Below are 25,444 nucleotides of genomic sequence, written 5' to 3'. Positions count from 1 at the left end.
TTAAAAGTCTAATGAGACAGGCAGATGTGAAAAGAAGTAGCTATAATGCAATCTCATAAACGTTGACATCGGCCTCTAAGCTGCAATGGAAACAGTATCTTTGTATCAAGGAGAGTCAGGCAACCTGAGTTGAATCTTGTAAGATGAAAAGGAGTAACGGGAAGATAAGAAGAGCCAAGCCACCCGTTAAGGGGTGAGAACATGTTACACAAAAGCGGAAGAGGTCACAGTCAAAGCCTATAGCGAGATTCCGTCATCAACAAGGATGGCTCCAATCCTGGGGCACTAACACAAAGTAAAGAAGGGATTAAAAATAAGATTATCTCACATAAAACCCTAGATCTTTAAATTTTACAACAAAATTTGAATTTCCCTTTAAAAAAAATTTCACTCTTGATGTAAGTTAACAATAAGGATAGTTAAGGCTGGGCACAGTGGCTCATGCCTGTAATCCCAGCACTTGAGCTCAGAAGTTGAAGACCAGCCTGGGCAACAAAGCAAGATCCCATCTCTAGAAAAAATACAAAAATTAGCTGGGAATGGTGGTGTGTGCTTGTGGTCCCAGCTACTCAGGAGGCTGAGGTAGGAGGATGACTTGAGCCTGAAAGGCAGAGCTTGCAGTGAACTGAGATCGCGCCACTGCACTCTAGCCTGGGCAACAGAGCCAGACTCTGTCTCAAAAAAAAAAAAAGAAAAGAAAAAAAGATAGTTAATTGCTAAATTTCATTACTGAGTTATTAGCTATTCAATTATCACACCATTTAGAGAAAAGTGAGTTAGTCCAAGATGTAAAGTTCTGGCAAAAACATCAGCGCGTGAATATAAAAGCTATGTTTCTATGATTTCAGTAATTTTTTATAGCAAATTTTAAAATACTCCCCCAAAAAAAGCAATTTAGAGTAATGAGTAGCCATGGCAGAGGCAGGTACTCAAACACACAAAACTATGGCACCAAGAGCAGGCCGCATACACCTTACCAACCTCAGAGCAAGTCCATAGTTATTTGTCAAGAAAAAAATCCTTTATTTTTAAATGAACATATATATTTTACCCAAAGGTCTATTTTATTCTAAATACACCCCACCGGATTATCATCTTGGGAGGAAGACACTGCTAGTAAATGTGAGGCAGGGAGCTTTAAGATCTACTTAAAGAATTTGTTTAAAAACTTGTTTAACAAGAGAAGACTCCTGAATATAAACAGGCTAGTTCATTTTTCTTCACTTGAACCACATTAATTATATATACACGACAGACACAACCACAAAACTTGTTTCAAATCACAAAGGTTAAACCATTTTAAATGACAATGAATAAGAACTAGATAAGTTGGAGGTAAGTGGAATTGTTTTTTAAAGTGATACTGATACCTTTTTTTTTTTAATCAAAAAACCGAGCTTGACCTAGCAATCACAACACCACCAACCACAATGACATTGTAATTACTCAAACTAGCATTAAATTAATGTTTCTATGATAGATTAAACTTCAATTTCCAGTCTAAACAATGGGGTAAATGTGCTGATAAAAGAAAATAATTCACTATTGCATTATCAATTCATTTTCATTAACTTGAAAATCACACAATCACTTAAAAGTTGAATGAAGTATTTAAGGATAAAAATGTGATGATAAATCAACCAATATCATTCTCTTGGAATGGAATGCACTCCCTGTGGGTTTCTGATCCTTTTACTCCAAATGAAAACAGCTTTAAGAAAAAGCTATAAAGATAATGCATACTCATCTGAAAGCAGCACTGTTAACATTTCAGTGCATATGCTTCCATGCATACTCACAATACATGCTGTTTTATATACATGGGCTCATAAAAACAAACTATGAGAGACAGAAGACTACACATTGGGCCTGGCACGGTGGTTCACTCCTGTAATCCCCGCACTTTGGGAGGCCGAGGCGGATGACAAGGTAAGAAGACTGAGACCATCCTGGCTAATACAGTGAAACCTCGTCTCTACTAAAAATACAAAAAAAATTAGCCAGGGGTGCTGGTGGGTGACTGTAGTCCCAGCTACTCCGGAGGCTGAGGCAGGAGAATGGCGCAAACCTGGGAGGCGGAGCTTGCAGTGAGCTGAGATCCGGCCACTGCACTCCAGTTTGGGCGACAGCGCGAGACTCCGTCTCAAATAAATAAATAAATAAATACCACGCACAATTCACAAGGGAAAAAAAACTGTGCAACAGCATATTATGTCACCTAACAATATGATGAAAATGTCCTAATCAATGAATTTAGATATCATCATTTTAACATGTGGGGTAGAGAAGGTCTTTCTGAAGCATGCTAGAAACCATAAAGGAAAAGCATTAATAGATTGTATTACATAAAAATTGTAAATTTCTGTATAATTAAACATATACACCATTAATAATAAAAAACTGACAAAAATGGGACGTGACTGGCAAATATGTTTGATAGCACAACTATTAAGAGTTCTTCATTGTGTTTTAATCATTCTCTTAAATGAATTTCCACAAACATATAATCCTGTTTCAATTAAAGAGGTTCTCATGGTTTGGTTTTGTTTTTTCAGTTATTTGGAAGAAATCTACAAGAGCAAAAATGACTTAATTGCACAGTGCTTAAATCATGCATTTGCTGTAGAAGACTGGCTAATATAATTCTACAGGGAGAGATCAACAGTTAAACTACTGTTTTGCCCATTTAATGGAATCAATGCTACGGAAAGCTGAGACATTTTGTCATAATACAAATAATTTAACTGAAACACGTTATTAAATTGATACATGCATGGCAGTCCCCTTACGAAGCTTCAAATAATTATCCATCTAGGAAAAATAATCAGTCCTGCACCCTGTCTCACACCATATACTAAAATCAGTTTCTTATATTGTATTAAATTATAAAAGGTAAAACTATAAAATTCCTAAAATATATAGGAAAACATTTCCACAGCCACAGAGTAAGCAAATATTTCTTGACGAAGACACAAAAGCATTACCATAAAGAATCAAATTGATAAGGTGGACATATTAAAATTAGAAATTTCTGCTCCTCAAAAGATACCATGAAGAGAATGAAAAGGCAAGCAATGAGTGGAAGAAGTATCTGTAAAACACTTATCCAACAAAGGATTCTTATCTAGAAAGAATTACAGATAACTCAGACAGACAACCCAATAGATAAATGGGCAAAAGACCTGAAAGACACTTTATAAATGGCCGATACACCTGACAAGGTGCTCAACATTGACAATCATCTGCAAAATGCAAATTAAAACCACAATGCAGGCCAGCCCGGTGGCTCACGCCTGTAATCCCAGCACTTTAGGAGGCCGAGGCAGGTGGATCACTTGAGGTCAGGAGTTCAAGGCCAGCCTGGCCAATATGGGGAAACCCCATCTCTACTAAAAACACAAAAATTAGCTGGGCGTGGTGGTGCACACCTGTAATCCCAGCTATTCAGGAGGCCGAGGCAGGAGAATGCTTGAACCTCGGAGGCAGAGGTTGCAGTGAGCCGAGATTGTGCCACTGCACTCCAGCCTAGGTGACAAACAAAAAACACAAGGTACCACCACTCCCTACACACCATCAGGAAGTGAAGCAAATGCAGCTGTCATACACTGCCAGTGGAATCACAAATTAGTACAACCACTTTTTTAAAAATTATGGGCAATATCAACTAAACTTGAACATACACATACCCTACGATCTGGCAATTCACACCCACATCTCTATTCATCAGGAATTGATACATATGTTCACCAAAGACACGTAATAGAATGTTCACAGCTGCACTTATATTAGCCAAAACCTCAAAACAATCCATCTACAGTAGAATGGGTGTAAAAAGTGTGGCATATTCATTAAATAGTATACCATACCCAGCAATAACAAACGACCTATTGCTAATACAACCATGTGGATAAATCTCACAAAGTTTATGTTGAGTGAAACCCATCAAAAAACAAAGTACCTTGAATGCTCCCATTTTTGTAAAGTACAGAAACAGACAAAACTAGTCTGTAGTGTTAAAAGTGAGAACAGTGGTTACCTTGGGGGTGAGACAGTAACCAAGGAGGGTAGTGATGGGCTTGTGGGGTGCTGGGCATGTTCTGTTTCTTGTTTTGGGTGGTTGCACAAGTGTGCTCACTTTGTGAAAATTCATCAAGCTGTACACGTAAGATTGGCACGCTTTTCAGTATATGTATCACACCTCAATAAGTTTACTTAAAAAGAAACTAAAGGTAGGTAAGAGACATGAATTCACAGAAAACAAAACCTGTGCTACTGAAAGGGAACTTCTGAAATTTTTCCTAAGTCCACAGTTTTGATTTGAACCACGTTTTGCACACAGTACGCATAACTTTCCTTATTTTTTCAGTTTTATCCATGCAGAGTCTGCCTTTCACATGCAATGCATGCCCCAAAAAATTTTTTTAAAAATTCCACTGAGTACCTTATTTGCCAATTAATTTGCTGGGCACTGCTGACAGTGACAGGTAAGACACAGTCTGCTCACAAATGGACAAGCAGCAGTGACCATGTCTAATCCTCCTTTTGCCTGGGCATCTCTCATGATGTCTTACAGAAGAGGCCCTCCATAAACACTGACTCATCATATACACCTAAAAACAACCAGAGTCCAAGGAGAACTATAGATAAAGCGCTTAAAAATGAGAAGAGGTCACAGAAGTGAAGAGATTACCTCCAGCTTTAGAACACAGGGAGTAGAGAAGGTGAAGGTGAAGTGGCGAAAACACAGAGAATGACTTCCTGGGAAAACTTGTACATGAACTTGGTCTGGAAAAGCAGCTCCTACTTCTAAACACAGGGACAAGTGAAAAACATCTCAGTGCAAGAGAACACACAGAGCTCGGAGGCAGGAAAGTTTCCGCGCACACAGATAGTGCCCTGCAGCCAGAGCATGGGCTATGCAAGAGAAGGAAGCACATTTCCTTCTGCAGTAGATCAGGATAGAGCTCAGACATCAGCATTTTCTAGAAAGCTCCACAGATGACTGATTCTTTTCCAAGGCTGGGAATCAGGCACTACATCAAGCTTTCTAGTTCACTGTAGAGAGAGACTAGTCAAAGGATCAGAAAAATTTGACACATGATTAAATGTACTTTTATTCCCCTTAAAACTTACCTTTAATTAACATGGCAAGCGTTTTAGGATACTCCAAAATTGAGAGTTTTATACACCTTATCATAAATCTGATAAGCAATGCCATTTGCAAGAATTTCAATTCTTAAGTTCAAACTCTCCTCATGTGGGTAAAATGAAAATGTGAGTTAAGGCAAACCGTGGGCAAGCTAACCATCTTGAGCTTCAATTTTCTCATCTGTAATGAGAAGCTTAGAATAGTAAAGAACTGCTTTGACTCTGGTGTGGCACAATTCCACACATGTGACAGTGTTATAACTAAGAATTTGTGATGACCATGAAAATTCTTTTACCTCCCACTACCTCTAGGGGGCATCAAAAATCCCTTACTAAATTATCCTGTGGTAATTTTTCTCACTGACTACGTCTAATTCATTGGGCATTTGACATCAAGAAAACATGCTGAATCAAAAGAATCCAGTATTTTGTCCTGTGCTGTGGGTTAACTGATGAGATCATTTGTATTCCTTTCAGCCTAGTAGTAGCAAAGTCACCTACCACATGTATCCACATGCACCACCCTGGGCTGCAAGGCTGTAGTGAAATAACATTTACTAATGTGTTTGGTCAGGAAACTTTGAAAAGCTTGGGGGTTTCAGTAGTGCATGATTTTGCAGACGCAGCTCTGTTAATTCCATTTTTTGTAGGTGCTTACTATTATAATAGTAAGGCCAAGTACCTACTTTTAGGCAAAGCCCTGCAGAATTCCAATTCTCACAATCGAGCTGAGACATTCACATAGGCATGATTAATCACAAATGGATTTAGCCTTTTGTTTCTTTTCTGACATTTCAGAACTCTTTCTGATGTTTCAATGATTTGATGTCTGGCCACGTCATGATACCAAACAGACTGCCTGAAATCACTTTGTCTACTTTGGACTGCATACATGTCTGGATAAAAAATTCAGTCAAAATACCTTCTTCAGATCACAGAATGGCCTTACACAGCACTCTGAGAGATAACATGGGGGGAAAATTTTTAATTATGTCTAAAAACATTTCTATATACTTTAATTTTCATTTTCTTTTTTTTTTTTTTGAGATGGAGTCTCGCTCTGTCGCCCAGGCTGGAGTGCAGTGGCACCATCTAGGTTCACTGCAAGCTCTGCCTCCCAGGTTCACCCCATTCTCCTGCCTCAGTCTCCTAAGTAGCTGGGACTACAGGCGCCTGCCACCACACCCAGCTAATTTCTTTTTGTATTTTTAGTGGAGACGGGGTTTCACCATGTTAGCCAGGATGGTCTCGATCTCCTGACCTGTGATCCGCCCGCCTCGGCCTCCCAAAGTGCTGGGATTACAGGCGTGAACCACTGTGCCTGGCCTAATTTTCATTTTCAGATGTAATCATTTTGAAATGAGAAGGGGTTAAAAAGAGAGAACTAAGGTTTACATGCAAATAATAAATATTTGAAAAGCATAGGAAACACAGCATGTTTAAAGTAAAAAAGAAAGTGAATAGCTATTTTCAAGCATAAACCAAAAAGGAGACAAGGTAAAGAAAAAAAAGGAACAAAGCCTATATATAAAATTTGGAGATGTGAAATACAGTAATTTTAAGAATGGATTAATTTTAAAAGAAATTATAATTTCCACCAAGCACCTTCCACTTTAATATAATTTAAATATTAAGTTATATAATAATTATTAAATAATATAATTTCCACAAATTCCCAAGATGGAATTATGGGAAATAAAGTGAGGTTAATATGATGAATATCATTAGGCACACAATTAAAATCTGAATGAAGGTTGAAAGGACTCATTTTTAATGAAGATTTCTTTCCAACAATACAGGTTACAAATATGACATACAGACAGAAATGTCTAAACCAACAGCTCAGTTAAAAATATATTTCATATCTCAGTTTAAAGAAAATACTGGCTTAGGCAGAAATTTAAAAAAATTTTTCAGACATTCACCCTCTGCAGTACTCTGTGCTCAAGGAAGCAGTTTCTCCCATTACCAACCATACTTGCCTTAAGTCTAACTCCTTGCCAGTCATTAGCTCACATACAAGTAAGAGGCACAACTCTGACAAATAAAACATGTGAAGTCTGCTAGAAGGCTTCTCAGTAAGGGCTTCCTCAATCTTAGGAACAGACACAAACCACCTCACACCCATTACAATAGCTAGCATTAAAAGGAAAAACAAACCGAAGCCCAGAAAATAACAAGTGCTGGTGAGGATGTGGAGAAACTGGAACCCTTGTGCATAGCTGGCAGGAATGTGAAATGGTGTGGCCTTGTGGAATACAGGGTGGCAGTTCCTCAAAAAATTAAAAATAGAATTACCGTTGATTCAGCAGTTCCACTTATGGGTATACACAAAGAAGGGAAAGTGAGTCTCAAAAAGATATTTGTACCCTGTGTCCATAGCAGCATTATTCATAACAGTCCAGGGATTAGGGCAGCCCAGATGCCAATGGATAAATGAATAAACAAAATGTGGTATATACATACAATGAAATCTTATTCAGCCTTAAAGAGGACAGAAATTGACACATGTGACAACATGAATGAACCCTGAGGGTATTATGCTAAGTAAATTAAGATAGTTACAGAAAGACAAATGCTATGATTCCACTTATATGAGGTACCTAAAGTAGTCAAATTCTTAGGGGTGGGGAAGGGGAGCTATTGTCTGTTAGGTACAGAGTACTGACTGTGTAAGATGAAGAAATGACATGGAAAGTGGTGATGGTGCACAGCAGCGTGAATGTACTTAATACCACCGAACTGAGCACTTTTTGGCCAGGTGTGGTGGCTCATGCCTGTAATCCTAGCACTTTGGGAGGCCGAGGAGGGTGGATCACCTGAGGTCGGGAGTTCGAAACCAGCCTGACCAACATGGAGAAACCCCATCTCGACTAAAAATACAAAATTAGCCAGGCGTGGTGGCACATGCTTATAATCCCAGCTACTCGGGAGGCTGAGGCAGGAGAATCGCTTGAACCTGGGAGGCGGAGGTTGCGGTGAGCCAAAATCACACCATTGCACTCCAGCTTGGGCAACAACCACGAAACTCCATCTCAAAAAAAAAAAAGGGGGGGATTTAAGAGGGTAAACATTATGGGTATTTTACCACAACCAATAATTTTTTTTTTTTTTTTTGAGACAGCATCTCACTCTGTTGCCAGGCTGGATTGCAGTGGCGCAATCTCGGCTCACTGCAACCTCTGCCTCCCGGGTTCAAGCGATTCTCCTGCCTCAGCCTCCCAAGTAGCTGGAATTACAGGCATGCATCACCACACCCAGCTAATTTTTGTATTTTTAGTAGAGACAGGGTTTCACCATGTTGGCCAGGATGGTCTCAACTCTTGACCTCGTGATCCACCCTCCTCGGCCTCCCAAAGTGCTGGGATTACAGGTGTGAGACACCACATCAGACAACGAAAATTTTTTTCCAACTTTTATTTTAGAATCAGAGGGTACATATGAAGGTTTGTTACAAAGGTATATTATGTGATGTTGAAGTTTGGCGTACAAATCAACCCGTCACCCAGGTAGTGAGCATAACACCCAACAGGTAGTTTTTCAGTCCTTGCCACCTTCCCTCTCTCCCCACTCTAGTAGTTCCCAGTGTCTATTGTTCCTGTCTTTATAGTTCATGTGTATCTAATGTTTAGCTCCCGTTTATAAGTGAGAACATGTGGTATCTGGTTTTCTATGTTAGCTCACTTAGGAGAATGGCCTCCAGCTGCATCCTTGTTGCTGCAAAGTACATAATTTCGTTACTTTTGTGACTGTGTAGTATTCCATAGTATATCTGTATCACATTTTCTTTACTGTTCATGGGCAATAATTTTTTTTTCTTTTTTGAGATGGAGTCCCTCTCTGTCACCAGGCTGGAGTGCAGTGGCGTGATCCCGGCTCACTGCAGCCTCTGCCTCCTGGGTTCAAGCAATTCTCCTGCCTTGGCCTCCTGAGCAGCTGGGACTACAGGTGTGTGCCACCACGGCCAGCTAATTTTTGTATTTCTTGTAGAGACAGGGTTTCAACATGTTTGCCAGGATGGTGTCAATCTCTTGACCTCATGATCCATCCGCCTCAGCCTCCCAAAGTGCTGGGATTACAGGCATGAGCCACCACGCCCAGCAATTTTTTTTAAAAAGAGGAGACACAGGACAGAAAACTCTTTTCTGATTCTAGTCACTGCTGATGGCCTGTAATTACTGAATGGACAGCCACCACCTTGGAACTGTAAGAGGAGCTGACCAAGAGGACCAGCACCACCGAGGACAGCAGCCAGAGAAGCACACTACCCCTCTCGCTTCAGAAGGATGAGCTCCTCCCAGGAGAAACTCTTCTCGGTTGAAAATGCAATTTCCACTAATTTCAACCAGTGCCTGAGTACCCAGACTGATACTAAGCTACACTGAAACAGTACCAAGTCCAATCAAAATGGCCACAATTATTACAATAGCTCATGTGAGCAATGACAGCATAACATATGAAGACAATTTCCTTTCATGAATGACTCTATTTACCACCTCTCTTTACATTATTTTGTGACTATCTTGTGCCTTACATGTAAGACTATGGTCACAGACAAAAAATATCTGACTATGTAATGTAATGTAATGACTACATAATATATGCAATGTAGATCAGTTTTTATTCAAAACCCATACACAATGAACAGTAAAACCAAAAAATTCAACAAAAGCATTTTAGAGAATATGATGCACAAGAATATAACTGCTACTTATTAGCAAACTTCCTTAGGGAGGAGAATTTACTGTAATGCATCCTGTCTATATACTATGATGAGACCACATACTGGTTTTCCTCCTGTAGTGCTCACCATTAGCAAGGCAAGCAAAATCAAAATTTGTCAGCATGTTAAGATACTTCGTAGGCTCATGTCAGGATATTCAATAAAATGTCTTACAAAGACTAATTCTCATAAGCCCAATGAGCACATCTCTAGGTATGACTGCATATGGAAATTAAGTGACTTTGCCAAAACTCTTACATTAGGCCATCAGAAACTTCTCAAGTCCGTTCAGCTCAATTCAAGACACGAGTCTGCACAGCAAAACAGAGAATGAAGATGTCACTTCCATACCAACACCATGTGTTTCAGTCATCCACTGCTGAGTAGCAAGCCACCCAAAAACTTAGTGGCCTTAAACGATAACTTATTATTCCTCATGATTCTGTGAGTTAGCTAGAACTCAGCTAGGTGGGTTTTCTTCTGGTCTCTCTCGAGCTCAGTCATGCAGGTGCATTCAGCTTGAGTGGAGCTGAAACATCCAAGATGGTTTCAGGCCTCTCCCTTCAGCAGGGGACTATGATGGCTAGCTCCAAAGACAAAGAAAGTGAAAGCTGCCAGACAAGGCCTGAGCCCAGAAGTCCCAGGCAGTTCCTTCCAGGCTACCCATCAGTCAGTGCAAGTCGCCAGGTGACTCCAATCTAGGATTAGGAAAACAGCCTAGACTGCTTATAAGTGGAGCAGGCTGCACAGATAGGGATGAGAAGCCCTGATGCTGGACAGTTTTGAAAAGCGTCTACCAAAAAACATGGCGCTCACTACACACAAAGACAGACACATCATTTCAGCACGCCATTGTGATAGCTCATTACTCAATACAAAAGATCAGGTAAATGAGCTCTTTTGTGTTATTTCAGACCTGCTGTTCAATACTCCAATTTGCTTTACATCATACAATATATGGTGAAGACTGTAACGTATATGTACAAATCTATGTAAGAAAATCCAAATGAAACAATCTAGTTTCAGTTGTCACATATTACTATTTTATGCACTACATTGTAATTATCTATGTCCTCCTAACTTGTAACCTTCACTAGGGCAGAGCCCTTATCTACACTGCTTACAAATGTATTCCCAGTGTCTACTTACGTACTATAGGTACCTAACAGGTTCTCATGCTTAGTTTATTAAAATATTACTCCTGGCCCGGGCATTGAGAGCACACCCTGTAATCCAGCAGCACTTTGGGAGGCTGAAGTGAGGCCAGGATTACAAGGTCAGGGTGGGACCATCCCTGGCCAGCATAGGTAGAGCCCCATCTTTACTAAAATGCAAAAATTAAAGCTGGTAAGTGATTGTGCCTGTAGTCCCAGCTACTCCAGAACTGAGGCAGAACTGTGCCAGACCCAGGAGGCAGGGTTGCAGTGAGCCGAGATGGTGCCACTGCACCCAGCCTGAGCAACAGAGAGAGACTTCATCTCAAAAAAAAAAAAAAAAAGAGAAAAAGAAAAGGAAAAATCTCACAATGGGCTGGGAAGTGGGTGGATCACCAGGTCAGGAGGTTTAAGATCAGCCTGGCCAAGATGGTGAAACCCTGTCTCTACTAAAATACAAAAATTAGCTGGAGTGTGGGTGAGTGCCACTATGATCCCAGCTACTCCAGTGAGAGCCAAAGTGCTTAAACCTGGAAGGGGCTGAAAGAGGGTGCTTGAGATGAGAGCCAAGATCCACTACACTCCAGCCTGGGCCACAGAGGAAGACTCCATCTCAAAAAAAAGAAAAAAAGAAAAAAGAAAAGAAAAAAAGAAAAAAATCACTCCTGTTTAATAAATAAATTCCTTTTTTTCTTTAATACCAGATAGAAAACATGTTTATAGATTTTTCCATGTATATTTTACAATGTGGCAAAAATATGCCATTACTAGTGCTTTACATACTTACAGACTAAGAAAAAAAGACAATTTTAACTATTTTTGTAGCCATATGCTCAATTTACCCCCATTCAATCACAAAAATGAGAGATTTTACAATAGTGTGCAATTCATTTTCTGTGAGTTATTTCTTGCTGGTCTCTAGCTCTAGACCTTTAATTTGCAATGAGGAATATTCTTGCTTGAACCAACACCTACCTTACAATTTTGAACAGCACATTTTCTGACTGAAAAGATCAATTTTAATAAGCAGATGTGCTATTCCTTTGTAACTGAGGGTTCTCGTGTGCTCAAAGTATAACATGGTATCTGCTATGGTTTGACCTGGTTTACCCCTGACAAAGCTCATGTCGGAATCTGATTCCTGGTGTGGCAGTGTTGGGAGATGGGGCCTAGTGGGAAGTGTTTGGATCATGGGAGAACTGCCCTCGGGAATAGATTAAAGCTGTCTAGTGAGAGTGATAGGTTCTCACTCTCATGGGAATGGATGTGTTCCTGAAAGCAGGTTACTATAAATAAACCCAGGCTCTCCTGCATGTCTCTGTGCTCCAGTCCCACTTCTGTTTCTCCACCCCACTGTGACACAGCACAGGGCCCTCACCAGAAGCTGGGCAGATGCAAGTGCCATGCCCTTGGACTTTTCTGTCACCAAAATCACGAGCTAAGTAAAACTCTTTTCTTTATAAATTCTCAAACCTCAGGTATCCTGTTATATAAACACAAAAAGAACAAAGACAATATCCTTAACTGAAATGAAAATAACTTTAATCCCTCAGTTACCTAAAATTATTCATTTTCAATGATAAGGCAACAGAAACTATTTTCTTAAAATATAAAGTATTAAAATCAACGTATTGTTGAGGACCCAAAAGATTTCCCAAAATATGATGCCAGGAAAATGCTGACCTTATGAAGTTAATTTAATATTCAAAAATTCTATCATTATCTCACAAATACTTCAAAATCACTAAGTTTACTTCAGATTTTTGGAATTCTCCCTCCCAAGAAGAAATAATATGAACATAATATATTGGAAAAAATTTAAATTTTTGTTTAAATGGGAACATTGAGTCCCAGATTGTCTTTCTCTACTTTGGACTGTAACTCAGTTTCCTAAGTTTTGATCATGTTTCCAAATTCTAAACACATTAATTTTGGGGACTTGGGAATGAAACACTATAATTCCTGAAATCACAAGTTATTCTTAATACTTCCAACATTCTTCAGACTCCTTACTCATTATAATGGATATCTTAAAAATTACTTAATAAGAAATATTAAGGTTAGTAGTCTTACAAATATCTTTAGCCTATAGTGAATACCAAAAAAGTGGAAAGCTCCAGTGAACATTGTTAGATACTATTTCGAATAATCTAACGTTTGGATTTCTTGGCAAATAAGCAGCACTACACACATAAATTTATAAACTTATTTTGCTTCCAAAAATTGTTATTTCTTGGAACACTAACTCATGCATTTTGTATATAAACTTATTAATATTTGTATTTACAGTTATTCACATCATTATCAGCAAACTGACAACACACACACACATTCCATAACACAGCTACAAGCAAGACTGACTGATCAGACAATGACTGCTCCCTCCTCTGCATTCCTGTCCTGCTTCCTACGAATGTCAACTTTAACTGTCAGCTCCGCAAGTCAGGGTTTCCTCCTGTCCTTTCTTTTGACTTGACATCCATTGGATTTCTTCAACCCAGTAACATTTCTATGCTGACTGTTCAGTTTTAATTCTTGAAGGAGAATTCTATCACTTTCTCTCAATTTCCTGATTTGTCAATTGATTTTTGTCAAGACTCAAGATTGTAAAAAAACATAAATTTACCAAAAGATGGCAGAAAGAAATTCCCACATGGCAACATTAGTTTTCATGTCAGCATTACTTTATTTAAAAAAAGACCAATGTGCTTTTGAAGTAATTTCTACCAACCCAGACCAGCTACTAATTCCAGTAAATGTATATAATCAGTCATCTTTTATAATGATACTTGTTGCTCTAAAGATCTTCCACAGACACAGTAACTTGCTATTTTAAAAACAGGAATGAAGTGGCAATAATCTATAGTGACCATAAATTATTCTGAATTGCCCAGCTTTATCCCTAAGTAAACAGAAATTACAGTCTTAGCTTCTGATGCAGTATTTGGAAGAGGGACTAAAGGAGTGACATGATATTCTGCCACACACCGACTAGTCCTCCTCAAATTCAGTAGCTCAGTTTGTGGGATAAGCAGGAATATTACAATGGTGTTAGCATAGAAAGGATACTCTTTTCTGATCTACATGGCCTAGACCTGAGTATTAGATTGCCATCAATTACAACATACAGGTTGGAGTTCTAGCACAAATGTACCAATTTCTCCTCACTCCAATGGAGCAAACTAACCATTTTATTCAGAATAAATACCTGAGCTCGAAGAGACTTATTTTGTCCTAAACAGATAAAGCCAAAGCTGACAGACATCCTATGGCACAATATAAGACTTGTTACTTAAAGGTTCTCTACACTGTAGCACTATCCCCTAACAGAGCTCAGTGTCTGATATGGGTATGCTCTGTGACCCCACCCAGATCTCATCGTGAATTCTACTCCCATAATTTGCATGTGCTATGGGAGGGACCTATTGGGAGATCATTTGAATCATGGGGGTGGCTCCCCCCATAATGTTCTCGTGGTAGTGAATAAGTCTCACGAGATCTGATGGTTTTATTAGGTGTTTCTGCTTCTGCATCTTCCTCATTTTCTCTTGCCACCCCACATAAGAAGTGCCTTTTACCTCCCACTATGATTCTGAGGCCTCTCCAGCCAAGTGGAGCTGTAAGTCCAATTAAACCTCTTTTTCTTCCCAGTCTTGGGTATGTCTTTATCAACAGCATGAAAACAAACTAATACTACGCCACTGGCCTCTAAGCAAAAGACAAGTGTCCGCAATTCTGGGAACTTTCAGAGAGAGGCAGTATTGGTATTCAGTAATATATGCCTCTCCCTTTCCCCAGCATCTAAACTAATCTAAGGAGTCTGATTAATAACAGGAGCAGGCATTTAGAAATCTGGATGTCAATTATCAGTATACAAACAGAGAGAGCTGTGACAGGTCCCAAAAGAAGCTCAGGTAATGATTTTATGAATGCTACCCAACTAGGTAGAGTCTACACTCAAATGCAGATAACAACCTGTCTCATTTCTACATCATTCCCATTTACAGTTGCAAAAACTGAGACCAGATGTAGTTAAGCAACTTCTCCAAACTGTTACACATTCCTGTGTCACCACCTCCCTTTACTATCAGACTATTTATCAATACTCAAAGACAATCAGTCACAATACCTATCACATTCTGTTAGAACTGTGAATCTGTTACTAAGTTATAACCTATTCATGCGCAACACATTTTTGTTAAAAAAAAAATGAAAAGGTATTTCTCACTAGCCTACACACTTCTCAGCTCTCTGCATTAGTATTTTCATTCATTAGTTCAACAAATGTATATTAAGCATTAAATATCTACTATGTAGCAGGCACACTGCTTGCAACCTGGGACACAAGAAGTTAAATGTCAATTAGACTCTCATGGAATGTATGCACAGGAGATGGACTAGTTCTGGGAAGAAATGTGAACTGCTATGGGGTAGATGGGTGAATGATGAAATCTAGTCTTAAGAGTCCAGTAGCAATTACTGGAGTTGAAAAATGATAGATGGGGAATTTGCAAGCTTGGGGGTGGGGCAAAGGGAAGGGTAAAAAACAAGAGTACAGTACGGATAAAGGTCTCAAGTAGGGTGAAAAAAGTGGGAATTCTATGGTTGGTCAGTGTTCTATGTTCTAGGTCACAGATGACAGGGCAAAGAAATGAGCTTCTTCAATAGGAGTAATTCCGAATTCAATAAACAGAAAACAATAAACTTTAAAATGGGGAATAACTGTCTTTCTAGTTCCTCATGAGGCTCTCAGCTGTGAAAAAATAATCTGGTACAGTGATTCTCTAGTCTGACTTCATATCAGAATCTTCTGAGCATTAAACAAGTCTGATGCCCATGGTTGATCCCAGAACAAATTACTTAAAATCTCTGAATATATGGCCTAAGCACACAGGTCTTATGAAAATGTTCTCCAGGTCCTCAACTCCAGTCAAAACTGACGACTGCAGCAACTAAAAGGCTAGGCAGTGCTACACTAGCTGTTTCCTCAGTGCCTTTCTGCAATGACCCTAAAACTTCCCATTGGCTGACTCTATGACATTCAAATCTTAGCCTAAACATTCGTCCTCAGAGAGGACCCTAAGTAGCCACACTCAGTTAATTAATGTCTACACAGCACTCATCCCTGACATCTGTCTTCCTGATTACTGTTAGCTTCTCCACTAGAATGGAAGTTCCAAGAGACCAGGGATCTTGCCTGTATTGCTCACGGCTGTTATTTCCAGTAGGATCTGAATAAGTATTTCCTGGATGAAGGAAGAAAGCAAACCAGAAGGCAAGCAGGCATGGGGGTACCTCTCATATAAATGGATTTAAACAAATAATATTTTGAAGCTATAATTCTTATGGATTTTGACTGGATATAATTAAGGTAGACTGAAAAGCACATACGGCATTTTTTAAATCTTTTTTTTTTTTTTTTTTTGAGACAGAGTCTCGCTCTGTCGACCAGGCTGGAGTGCAGTGGCCGGATCTCAGCTCACAGCAAACTCCGCCTCCCGGGTTCACGCCATTCTCCCGCCTCAGCCTCCCGAGTAACTGGGACTACAGGCGCCCGCCACCTCGCCCGGCTAGTTTTTTGTATTTTTTAGTAGAGACGGGGTTTCACCGTGTTAGCCAGGATGGTCTCGATCTCCTGACCTCGTGATCCACCCGTCTCGGCCTCCCAACGTGCTGGGATTACAGGCTTGAGCCACCGCGCCCGGCCTTAAATCTTTAACTTAAAACTATACACAGGCTGGCCTGAATTTCCAAGCAGAGCTCTACCTAGGAAGGAGACTAAAGAATCTAAAATATTTAGTCTGAACTAGAGTCAACAAAGGTGTGAGCAAAACGTCTTCATGAAGAGGAAAAGGATGATGAAACTATATTCAGCATTTCCACAAACAAAAAGAAAAAAGAAAAAAAAGACCTAGGTTAAAATATAGGGCCAATTAGAATTTAGCTTAGGCATAATTAAAAACTTTCAAGAGAAATGCTGTGAGACTAGAACGGTCATCAAAGACGAGACATAAAAGTGAAATCTGTGCCAGTCCTTAAGTCTAGTATGAAAATACTTCATTTGAATGGGTCATGTACTACATAAAGGAAGATTAATATAAGGACAGCCAGAGTTTTCTTTCAGTCTTATAAATGCATTAAAATATCTTGAGTACTAGAGTTTTCTGCTCTGAACTAATTTAGATCTAGTACCAGATGAAAATGAGCCAGAAGGATAAAACACTAGTAAAAACATAAGCAAATCATTATTTTTAGGCAAAACGGAAATATGCTCATACTTTTCCTTCTGTACAGAACATATGTTAAGGCCCATCAAGTGAATTAGTAATTCAGGCATAAAAGAAGTTTTTGAGGATAACCAAATTCAGGGGTTATCTCCCTACAATGTACACTTAAATATAAGCTCAAAAGAAAACCTCCAAATGCCAGGACACATTGATCAGCTTACCTGGACTGCCAATGTAAAACCAGCAAGGCCCTGCATTTTCACCTGTCTCTCAAAGCCAGTCCTACTTTCAGAATCCATAATTTCTGATAATGGAACCATCTCCCCACTCAGTACTTAACCTCAAAGATTTAGAATGACAATCATCCCCAAATTTAGTTAATCACCAAGTCCTGTGAATTATTCTTTTGTAAGAAAGAAAAAAGGTAGGTGGGGGGAGGGAATATTTATTGATTTAAAGAGATTTAAAAGACACATCACAAATATAATATATGAACCTTACTGAGTCCTAAGTCAAACAAATTGACTGTAAAAAAAATTATGAGACAATAAAGTAAACAGGAAATATGAATGCTGACCAGGTGATATTTGGAAACGCTGTTAATACTTTCTAGGTATATGATGAGATCGTGATTACATTTTCAAAATGCCCTTATCTTTTGGAAATACAGACTACAATATTGGCAGATTGATACTTTTGATTTGCTCCACAATAATTCAAGAGAGGGTGGAGGTGGGAATGGAGTGAAGGAACAGATGAAACAAATGCATGAAAATTACTAAAGCTGGGTAATGGGTACACAGGGGTTCAATTATGCTTTTTTACTTAATTTGGCTTGTTTTAAAACCCCCATTAAGTCATATTTCTATGTGTGGACATATGTACATTTTCTGATTTACGCTGCTCTGCTCTGCAACTGTTGATGACTCCCAGGTGCCTAAGTACCTTAGCCCGGCCTTCAGGGTCCTGCACAGTCCTTCAGTTACCCTTTCCTCTACAAATACATCATCAGCACTTGCCCTTCTGAATCCTTTCTTTTACTGCTTCTTCTCCTTGAAATGTGCTTCTCCATCCTACCTACTCTTTTCTTGAGCTACTCCTTCCTTTCCTCTTCCACATCTTGTGTAGTAAAAAACCATGTCCTCCTAGGCCACTGACCAGACCACTGTATGCCCTGGTTTTAAGTAAAATGCCCCTAATCTTCCCCTAGCTCACAAGTTTTAAGTAGAAGATCCATGCATCTTCAGAGCTGAAAGCCTCACTCTAAGTAAAGCAGACGTGTTTAGTTACTGCAGTCGCGGTGGGTCTGCTCCTCTGCACTGGTCTTCACTCTGCAGTTTTTACAGTGGGCCACTCATATTTAGGAGACATCAAAGAATTTCATTAACGAGAGTCATAAAACGTTTTTTAAAAGGGAAATTCTGAAATATACTTAAATCTCACAATAATGCGATGGATTACAAGAGCAGGAGAGGCTGTGGTTCTCATTACAGAAAGCTTAATTTCTGAGGCAGCAAAGAGATTTCCTTATTAACCCATTCGTCCTTCCTTCAAAGCTTCAAATCCAGTGCCCTGAGATAAAAATTTTATTAGAGATTCATTTTTCTATAATAAAAACACACATATGTGAAAATCAACTTTACCTTATATTTCATCTTGGGACACGAATGAATGTAGAAACCCATATAATAATAGCTGAGTTGAGAAGTTTTCTCATGAAGCTGCCTAGTAAAAGCAATTTCTCTGCCAAAAGAAAAAGAAGAAAGCTGAAGGCAGTTAATTCTGGTTCCGATGTTCAAATATCTATGTAATTTGATGGTAAACATTTGATAAAATCTGATATTAAGCTATCAAAAAATTACAAATATTTAAAGAAAAACTTTTAAAACATACACTATACAGTAATTTTTACTAAAGAAATAATAAACCCCTCTACATAATTTTAGGCAAATGCATCTAAGTTCAGGTTTTACACTTTATTGGACAAAGTACCTGATCTAAAATTCAAATAGCATAAAATTAAAGAGACCTACAGTGATCTGTTATTGTTCATCATGCCCTACGGCTCTCAAAGAATCTGGGCTTAACAGGTTAAAAACAGTAGAGCAAATTTTAGAAAACACAAAAGCCAATAAATTTCAGGAAGAATAACTATTATTATGACCATTTACATGCAAACACTTTCAGCTGCATATGACACCTAACTCATTCCTTTATCTAGGTACAACTTTAATATTTATTTCCCCTGAAACTAGAGAGCAGGAAATACCATGTTATCTCACCACATTTTCTGTATTTGCTGGAATAAGCCAAGTAACTCGAACATAAGAAGTTGTCAGTCTCTCCACTGTAACACCTATGCATGAAGTGGTTTTCATGTGTATCCTGATAAATCTTGGCACAGAATTTCATTCTACTTGCCCAGCTAAACGACTGGTTTGTAAGTGCTTAGTAAAACTTCAGTATATTTCTAAAGTATGAGGAAAGTAGTTTTGTTTTTATGTTTGTTTCTTAAGGTATTCTTTTCTTTATTAGTAGCAATTGATGCTTGACATTCTAAAGAAATGTATTTGTAATGCAATATTCTGTGCATTTTTCTACTTCAAATTTAAATCCTTGAAGAATTATTACCTTAAGAATTCATTTTTAAATTAAAAGTATTTCTAAATCCAACCAGACTAAACATTATTAGCCTATAACAGAATAAATCCTATTTCCAGAATTAATCCACTCTCAAGGTTCAAACTGAGGAAAGAATGCACTGACACAAGCAAGTGTAAGACCACCAATTCCGAGAAGGCCCACCCAGTCATGGTACCAATCCACTTGGTCCTGCCCACCTTAGTTCATTTCATCACGTCTCCCCAGATTTGTTCAGGCCCCAAACCTTGGAGTCATCCTTAATCCTTTTCTTCTCATCCCCGTGTCCAATCCATCAGCAGGTCTTTTGGGCTTTCTCTCTAAAATATGTCTTGAATCTGACCACTTCTTACCACCTCCGCCTCAGATATTCTGGTTCAAGCAACATCATGGTGCCCCTGGATGACTGCAGCAGCCTCCCAGCTGGCTCCTGTTTCCACTCTTGCCCCTCCATAATCTCCACAGAACAGGTCAAGTAATCTTTTACAATATTAATCAGATCTCCCAATCTCCCACCCCAGCAGTGGGTTGGCACCACATATAAATAAAACCCAACCTCCCCACCCTGTCCTACAAGCGCCACTCCAGCTGAATCCTTCTCACCAACTCCACCTGCCTCTCTGCCCCTTGCATAAGGCTCTCTACGTCCTTCCCTACACCCGAGCCCAAAAGACTTTTTTGTTTTTCCTGGCCACCTCGGGGCACTTAGATTTGCTACCCTTCACCTGAGCTTCTTCCTAGCCTCAGATTTTTACATGACTGGTTCCTTTTCTTCTTCCTTTGCCCCTGAAATGTCACCTGTTCTCTATGAGGAAAGACTAATCTATATAAAACAGGCTTCATGCCCACCACCGCTAATTTTATTTTTGTCACAGTGCTAGGGAGTATCTGAAATTAAGTTGTCTGTTTTATTATTTATGGTCTGTTTGAACAAACTAGAAACCTGTCTTATTCATGTCTATGAGTGTAATTACATTTTTAAAATGTATCTTTCTAAAAACACAAAAACAGATGCCATGCGCATGATCCCCAATTCAAACAATTCTTGTATCTACACGCTATGGATAAGCAGAGGCTGATTACAAAAATAAATTAAATAAATAAATAAATAAAAATCTACAGGCTACATTACATAAATCTATAAACATAAAACTATATTGATTGTTCGATTGCTTAAGAAACTTAAGAAATTGAGGGGAACAGATTTCACCAAAATACATTAAAATCAATAATGGGATTAGCAACTGATTACCTACTTTCTCCAATTTTGCTTCAAGAGGTCAGTCCCCCGGCTGCCTTCCCTTTTCTATAAACTCTGCAACTCATATTCTCGAGAGCACCAAAAGGAAGTGACAAGACTGCAGAGCAGCCGCAGCCATCCAGTCCTCAACTGGCAAACCTTTCATGACCTCAGGCTCCTCTCCTGCTCCCTCCCGGCTCTCCAGCTCTAGTATTTGCAGGGATATACTAGGCAGTCAATAGAACTCTTGCTAATTTTGCTGGGAATTAATTATTTACCATCTCAATATCTAAACCATCTCTCAGTTTATTGAGCCACGAAATATTTCAGAAATAGGCCAGAGCTTATTATGTAGAAATAAATCTCACCCTTAAAAATTCATCTGAGAAGCCTAGAAAAATCTATAACACATTGTAAAGTGTTAATACAAAAATAAAACAAAACAAAAAACCAGCAATTATTTGAAAGTACTGACTGATTTGGGTATAAAGAAAATATATCTTTTCTGAAATAAAACCTCTGAAGTTATATAATAATTGTAAAATCTATAGTCATAAAACACGAATATTTTAAACTATCAATTTCAATTTCAGTGAGAGCACCAACAGCCATAAATATTTTTAAACTACTTTATACAAAAATGTGATTAAATACATAAGAATAAAAGACTGTTACAGAGATCCATTGTAAATATTATGTAATTGTGGATTTGTTAAAAATTGGCATTAAGAAAAAAGTCAAGTTGAAAATGCTAAGATGAAGAACTTTATATTGTGGGCCACTGAAACAGACACAAAAAAATCACTTATGGACCAGATTTTTAAAAACATTAAATTGCTGATTTAATGAAAAATTTCAACTCTTTTATAATTCATAAAAAAGTACATACACAAAAAATAATCTGGCAGTACATTTTACTATGACGTGAAAAATGTGACCATCAGACATGAAGACTGAGAGACGAGAAAAGTATGACACTACAGTAAAAAGTGAGAAAGAGAGAGACTCAAGCTCCCAGATAAACAAAAGAAAAATAGTTCCCAACCCTCCTTCCCTCCTCCACCACATATACACATAGACAAACAGAAATAAATAGAGAAAACTGGAGGAAGACTCCAGTCTTCTCACCATTAAAAATGTTTTGTGCTGTATATACATGTTTGTAGCCATGGACACAAAAGGGAAATTATCTTTTGATGAGGGTCATAAATTCAACCAGTCAGCCAGGGATTCCCCAGGCCTGTTCTGTATACATGTATATTTCTTCCAGTAGACTCATATTACTTTGATTCATTTACACCATATTAACTTAACTTTTAATTAACAGTAAAAAAATATAAAGCTGAATGCAGTAGTACAAGCCTGTAATTCCAGGTACCTGAAAGGCTGAGGAAGGAGGATCATTTGAGCCCAGGAGTTCAAGAGCAACCCAGGCAACAAAGCAAGACCCCATCTCATTTGAAAAGGAAAAAAGAAATAGAAAATAGTGATGACAAGAATGTAAGTCATATAACATTTAAGGAATATAAGTAGTTCTGACAGGGGGGCTTAAATAAATGTATAAACAACAAAAGCTACCCACAAATACAATGACTTCTTAACTAGATGGATACCTTAAAAAGCTAGAGAATTACCATCAGACACCGGCATCAGTTCTAAAGGTAGTATCTTCCAAATACAATACAAAACTACCAGAGATTATAGATACTAGTTATACATAATATTTACTTATATATTACATAATTATATACTTATAGTTATATAATATGTATATTTCCTATAAATACAACTAAATGACATTTATTTTAAAATTCAATGTGATTTTAAATGTTGTTCTTAAATGAAAATTACAAATTATATATAACTATATATTATATAGTAGTATTTAACTCTTATATAGAATGCCTATTACATAGTAGTATGTATTCTATATAAGAGACTAGCAACAAATCATTATAATACATTGTCAAATAGGACTTCTACTGTTACATAATTAAATATAATCAAATGAGTAATTATTTGAAGTTCTATATAACCCACTACAATAATGGCAAAAACCAATCTTACCGTAGTGCAGAGTAGACACCCAAAGACAAAAACGAATAATCAGGATCGTAGTACAAATACACAGATGACACACAGTTTGGGAGGATGTCAATCACCCCCACAGCAATGATCTTTCCATCAAGCCAGTACTGCTGGTGAAAGGAGCCATAGCCACAATCTGGCCCATTAGGGGGAGTCTCTGCCTAAGAAAAAGCAGAGGCATAAACGCAAACAGTTTGCCATTTTTAAAATATCAAAATAATCTTATAATTAATATATAATATACTTTCATTTTCCTCAGGTTAGTAAGTCGTAAACTTTCCTCTGTTTCCTTCATCATCCCTAGTCACACCCTATATTAAGATGCAAAACTTTTATCATAGAAATACTGAGGAAATACAAAATTCAAAAAGAGAAATCAATTTATGTTTTCTTCAATTTACTTGTTTTAATACTTGACAGTAGGAAATAAACTACGTTCTTCCATTTCTATACTACTCAGCCATAAAAAGGAACAAAATAATGGCATTCGCAGCAACCTGGATAGAGTTGAGGACTCTTATTCTATTGAGGACACTTATTCTAAGTGAAGTAACCCAGGAATGGACCACCAAACATTGTATGTTCTCACTTACAAGAGGGAGCTAACTTATGAGGACACAAAAATGTAAGAACGACACAATGGACTTTGGGGACTTAGAGGGAAGGGCAGGAGGGGGGTGAGGGACAAAACACTACATATTGGGTACAGGGTATACTGCTTGGGTGATGGGTGCACTCAAGTCTCAGAAATCACCACTAAAGAACTTATCCAAACACCACCTGTTCCCCAGAAACCTACTGAAATAAAATAAATAAAATAAAAACATAAAAACTATGTTCTTCTATTTCATACAAAAGTTAGGAAAGAAATGCATGAGAAAAATATGAGGAACATAAAAGAAAGGGTAGGGTGAGATACTGCCAGTCAAGCCTGTTCTGTGAGTGCTCCAGCTCTGAGAAGGTACACAATTCCATTATATCTTCTAGGTGAGAGCTCTTGGGTAAGTAAAAGGGACTATGATACTTCTCCTTATTAGTCAAAGGAAAAAAAAAGTTATTCTTCATTGTTATCTTAATTCAACTATAACTTCACAGGAAAAATCTAGAGATTTCAGAGTATAACCATCTTCCTGTAAATATAGCTAGTTAAATGACATGTCTCATTTTAAAATTCAACATTTTAAATATAACTGGTCTTAAATGAAAACCATGTAAAGAACAGTATCAAGTAGCATAAAACAGGCTTTCCTGGAGACTGAGTGGATGTTAGACATTACTAATTCAAGTGAACAAATACACTACTACTTGTGCATCATTTTCACACAGCTAAAATCAGAGAATGTATAGGAATAAAAGCTAGAAGAAAATAAAGAAAAATGAGAACAGGTTGAATAACACCAAAACCAAGCAAAAAAATCAAGAAAATAAATCTACAAATCAATCTCCCATGAACACAGATGCAAAAATCCCCAACAAAATATTAGCAAATCAAATGCAACAATACATAGAAAGAATTATACCATGAACAAAAGAGAAATTTATTCGAGGTATGCAAGGCTGGCTTGACGTTAGAAAAGCAGTTTTTTAAAAAGCAATTAATGAACAATTAATGTAATTCATCACATCAATAGGCCAAAAGAAGAAATATCATATGATCATATCAATTGATGCAACAAACATTACTGGCAAAACCCAACACCTGTTCATGACTAAGCACTCTTAACAAACTAGGAACAGAAGAAAGTGTTTTCAATTGGTTAAATAATATATATCCCAAAACCCACAGCTAACAGCAAACTTACTAGTAAGAAAGAAAAAGGTAAGGATATCCTCTCTCATCACTCCTAGTTGACATCATATTGGAAAGCTTAGCTTGTGCAATAAGAAAAGGAAATAAAAGGTGTATAGACTGGGAAGGAGGAAAAGCCTATCTTTCTTTATAGATAATGTGACTGAGGTAGGTTAAAATAAACAAACAAAGATCAGTAACAATAAAAAACCGAAATAAGCAATTATAGCAAGATCCCAGAATACAAGGGTAATATACAAAAAGCAACTGCTTTTCTATATACCAACAATGACTGGAATCTGAAATTAAGAATACAGTACCATTTACAATACAACAAAAAATGAACCGCTTAGTTATAAATCAAACAAAATATATACAGAAAACTACAAAACTCTGACAAAAGAAATCAAAGATCTAAAAAACCAGAAAAACATT

General features: G+C 37.9%; 1 protein-coding gene across 15 annotated transcripts in view; it reads right to left on the bottom strand.

The window, feature by feature from the left end:
* The window catches only part of ATE1 (arginyltransferase 1), a 185,873-nt gene that overhangs the window by 80,705 nt on the left and 79,724 nt on the right, over positions 1–25,444 (bottom strand). For 7 of the 15 annotated variants that reach the window (XM_009215509.2, XM_021943750.2, XM_009215505.3 and 4 more), the window contains 2 exons: positions 23,200–23,381; positions 18,896–18,995 (listed from right to left, as the gene is read on the bottom strand). In XM_009215509.2, the coding sequence (XP_009213773.2) occupies positions 18,896–18,995; positions 23,200–23,381 (282 nt within the window). Of the gene's footprint in view, positions 1–16,638; positions 18,825–18,895; positions 18,996–23,199; positions 23,382–25,444 lie in introns of those variants that run through there. The other 8 variants (XM_021943749.2, XM_021943756.2, XM_021943748.2 and 5 more) reach the window with 2 other exon arrangements.

This window comes from Papio anubis, chromosome 11, assembly GCF_008728515.1.
Source record: "Papio anubis isolate 15944 chromosome 11, Panubis1.0, whole genome shotgun sequence".
Lineage (NCBI taxonomy): Eukaryota > Metazoa > Chordata > Mammalia > Primates > Cercopithecidae > Papio > Papio anubis.
This window is presented reverse-complemented; position numbering and strand designations above follow the sequence as displayed.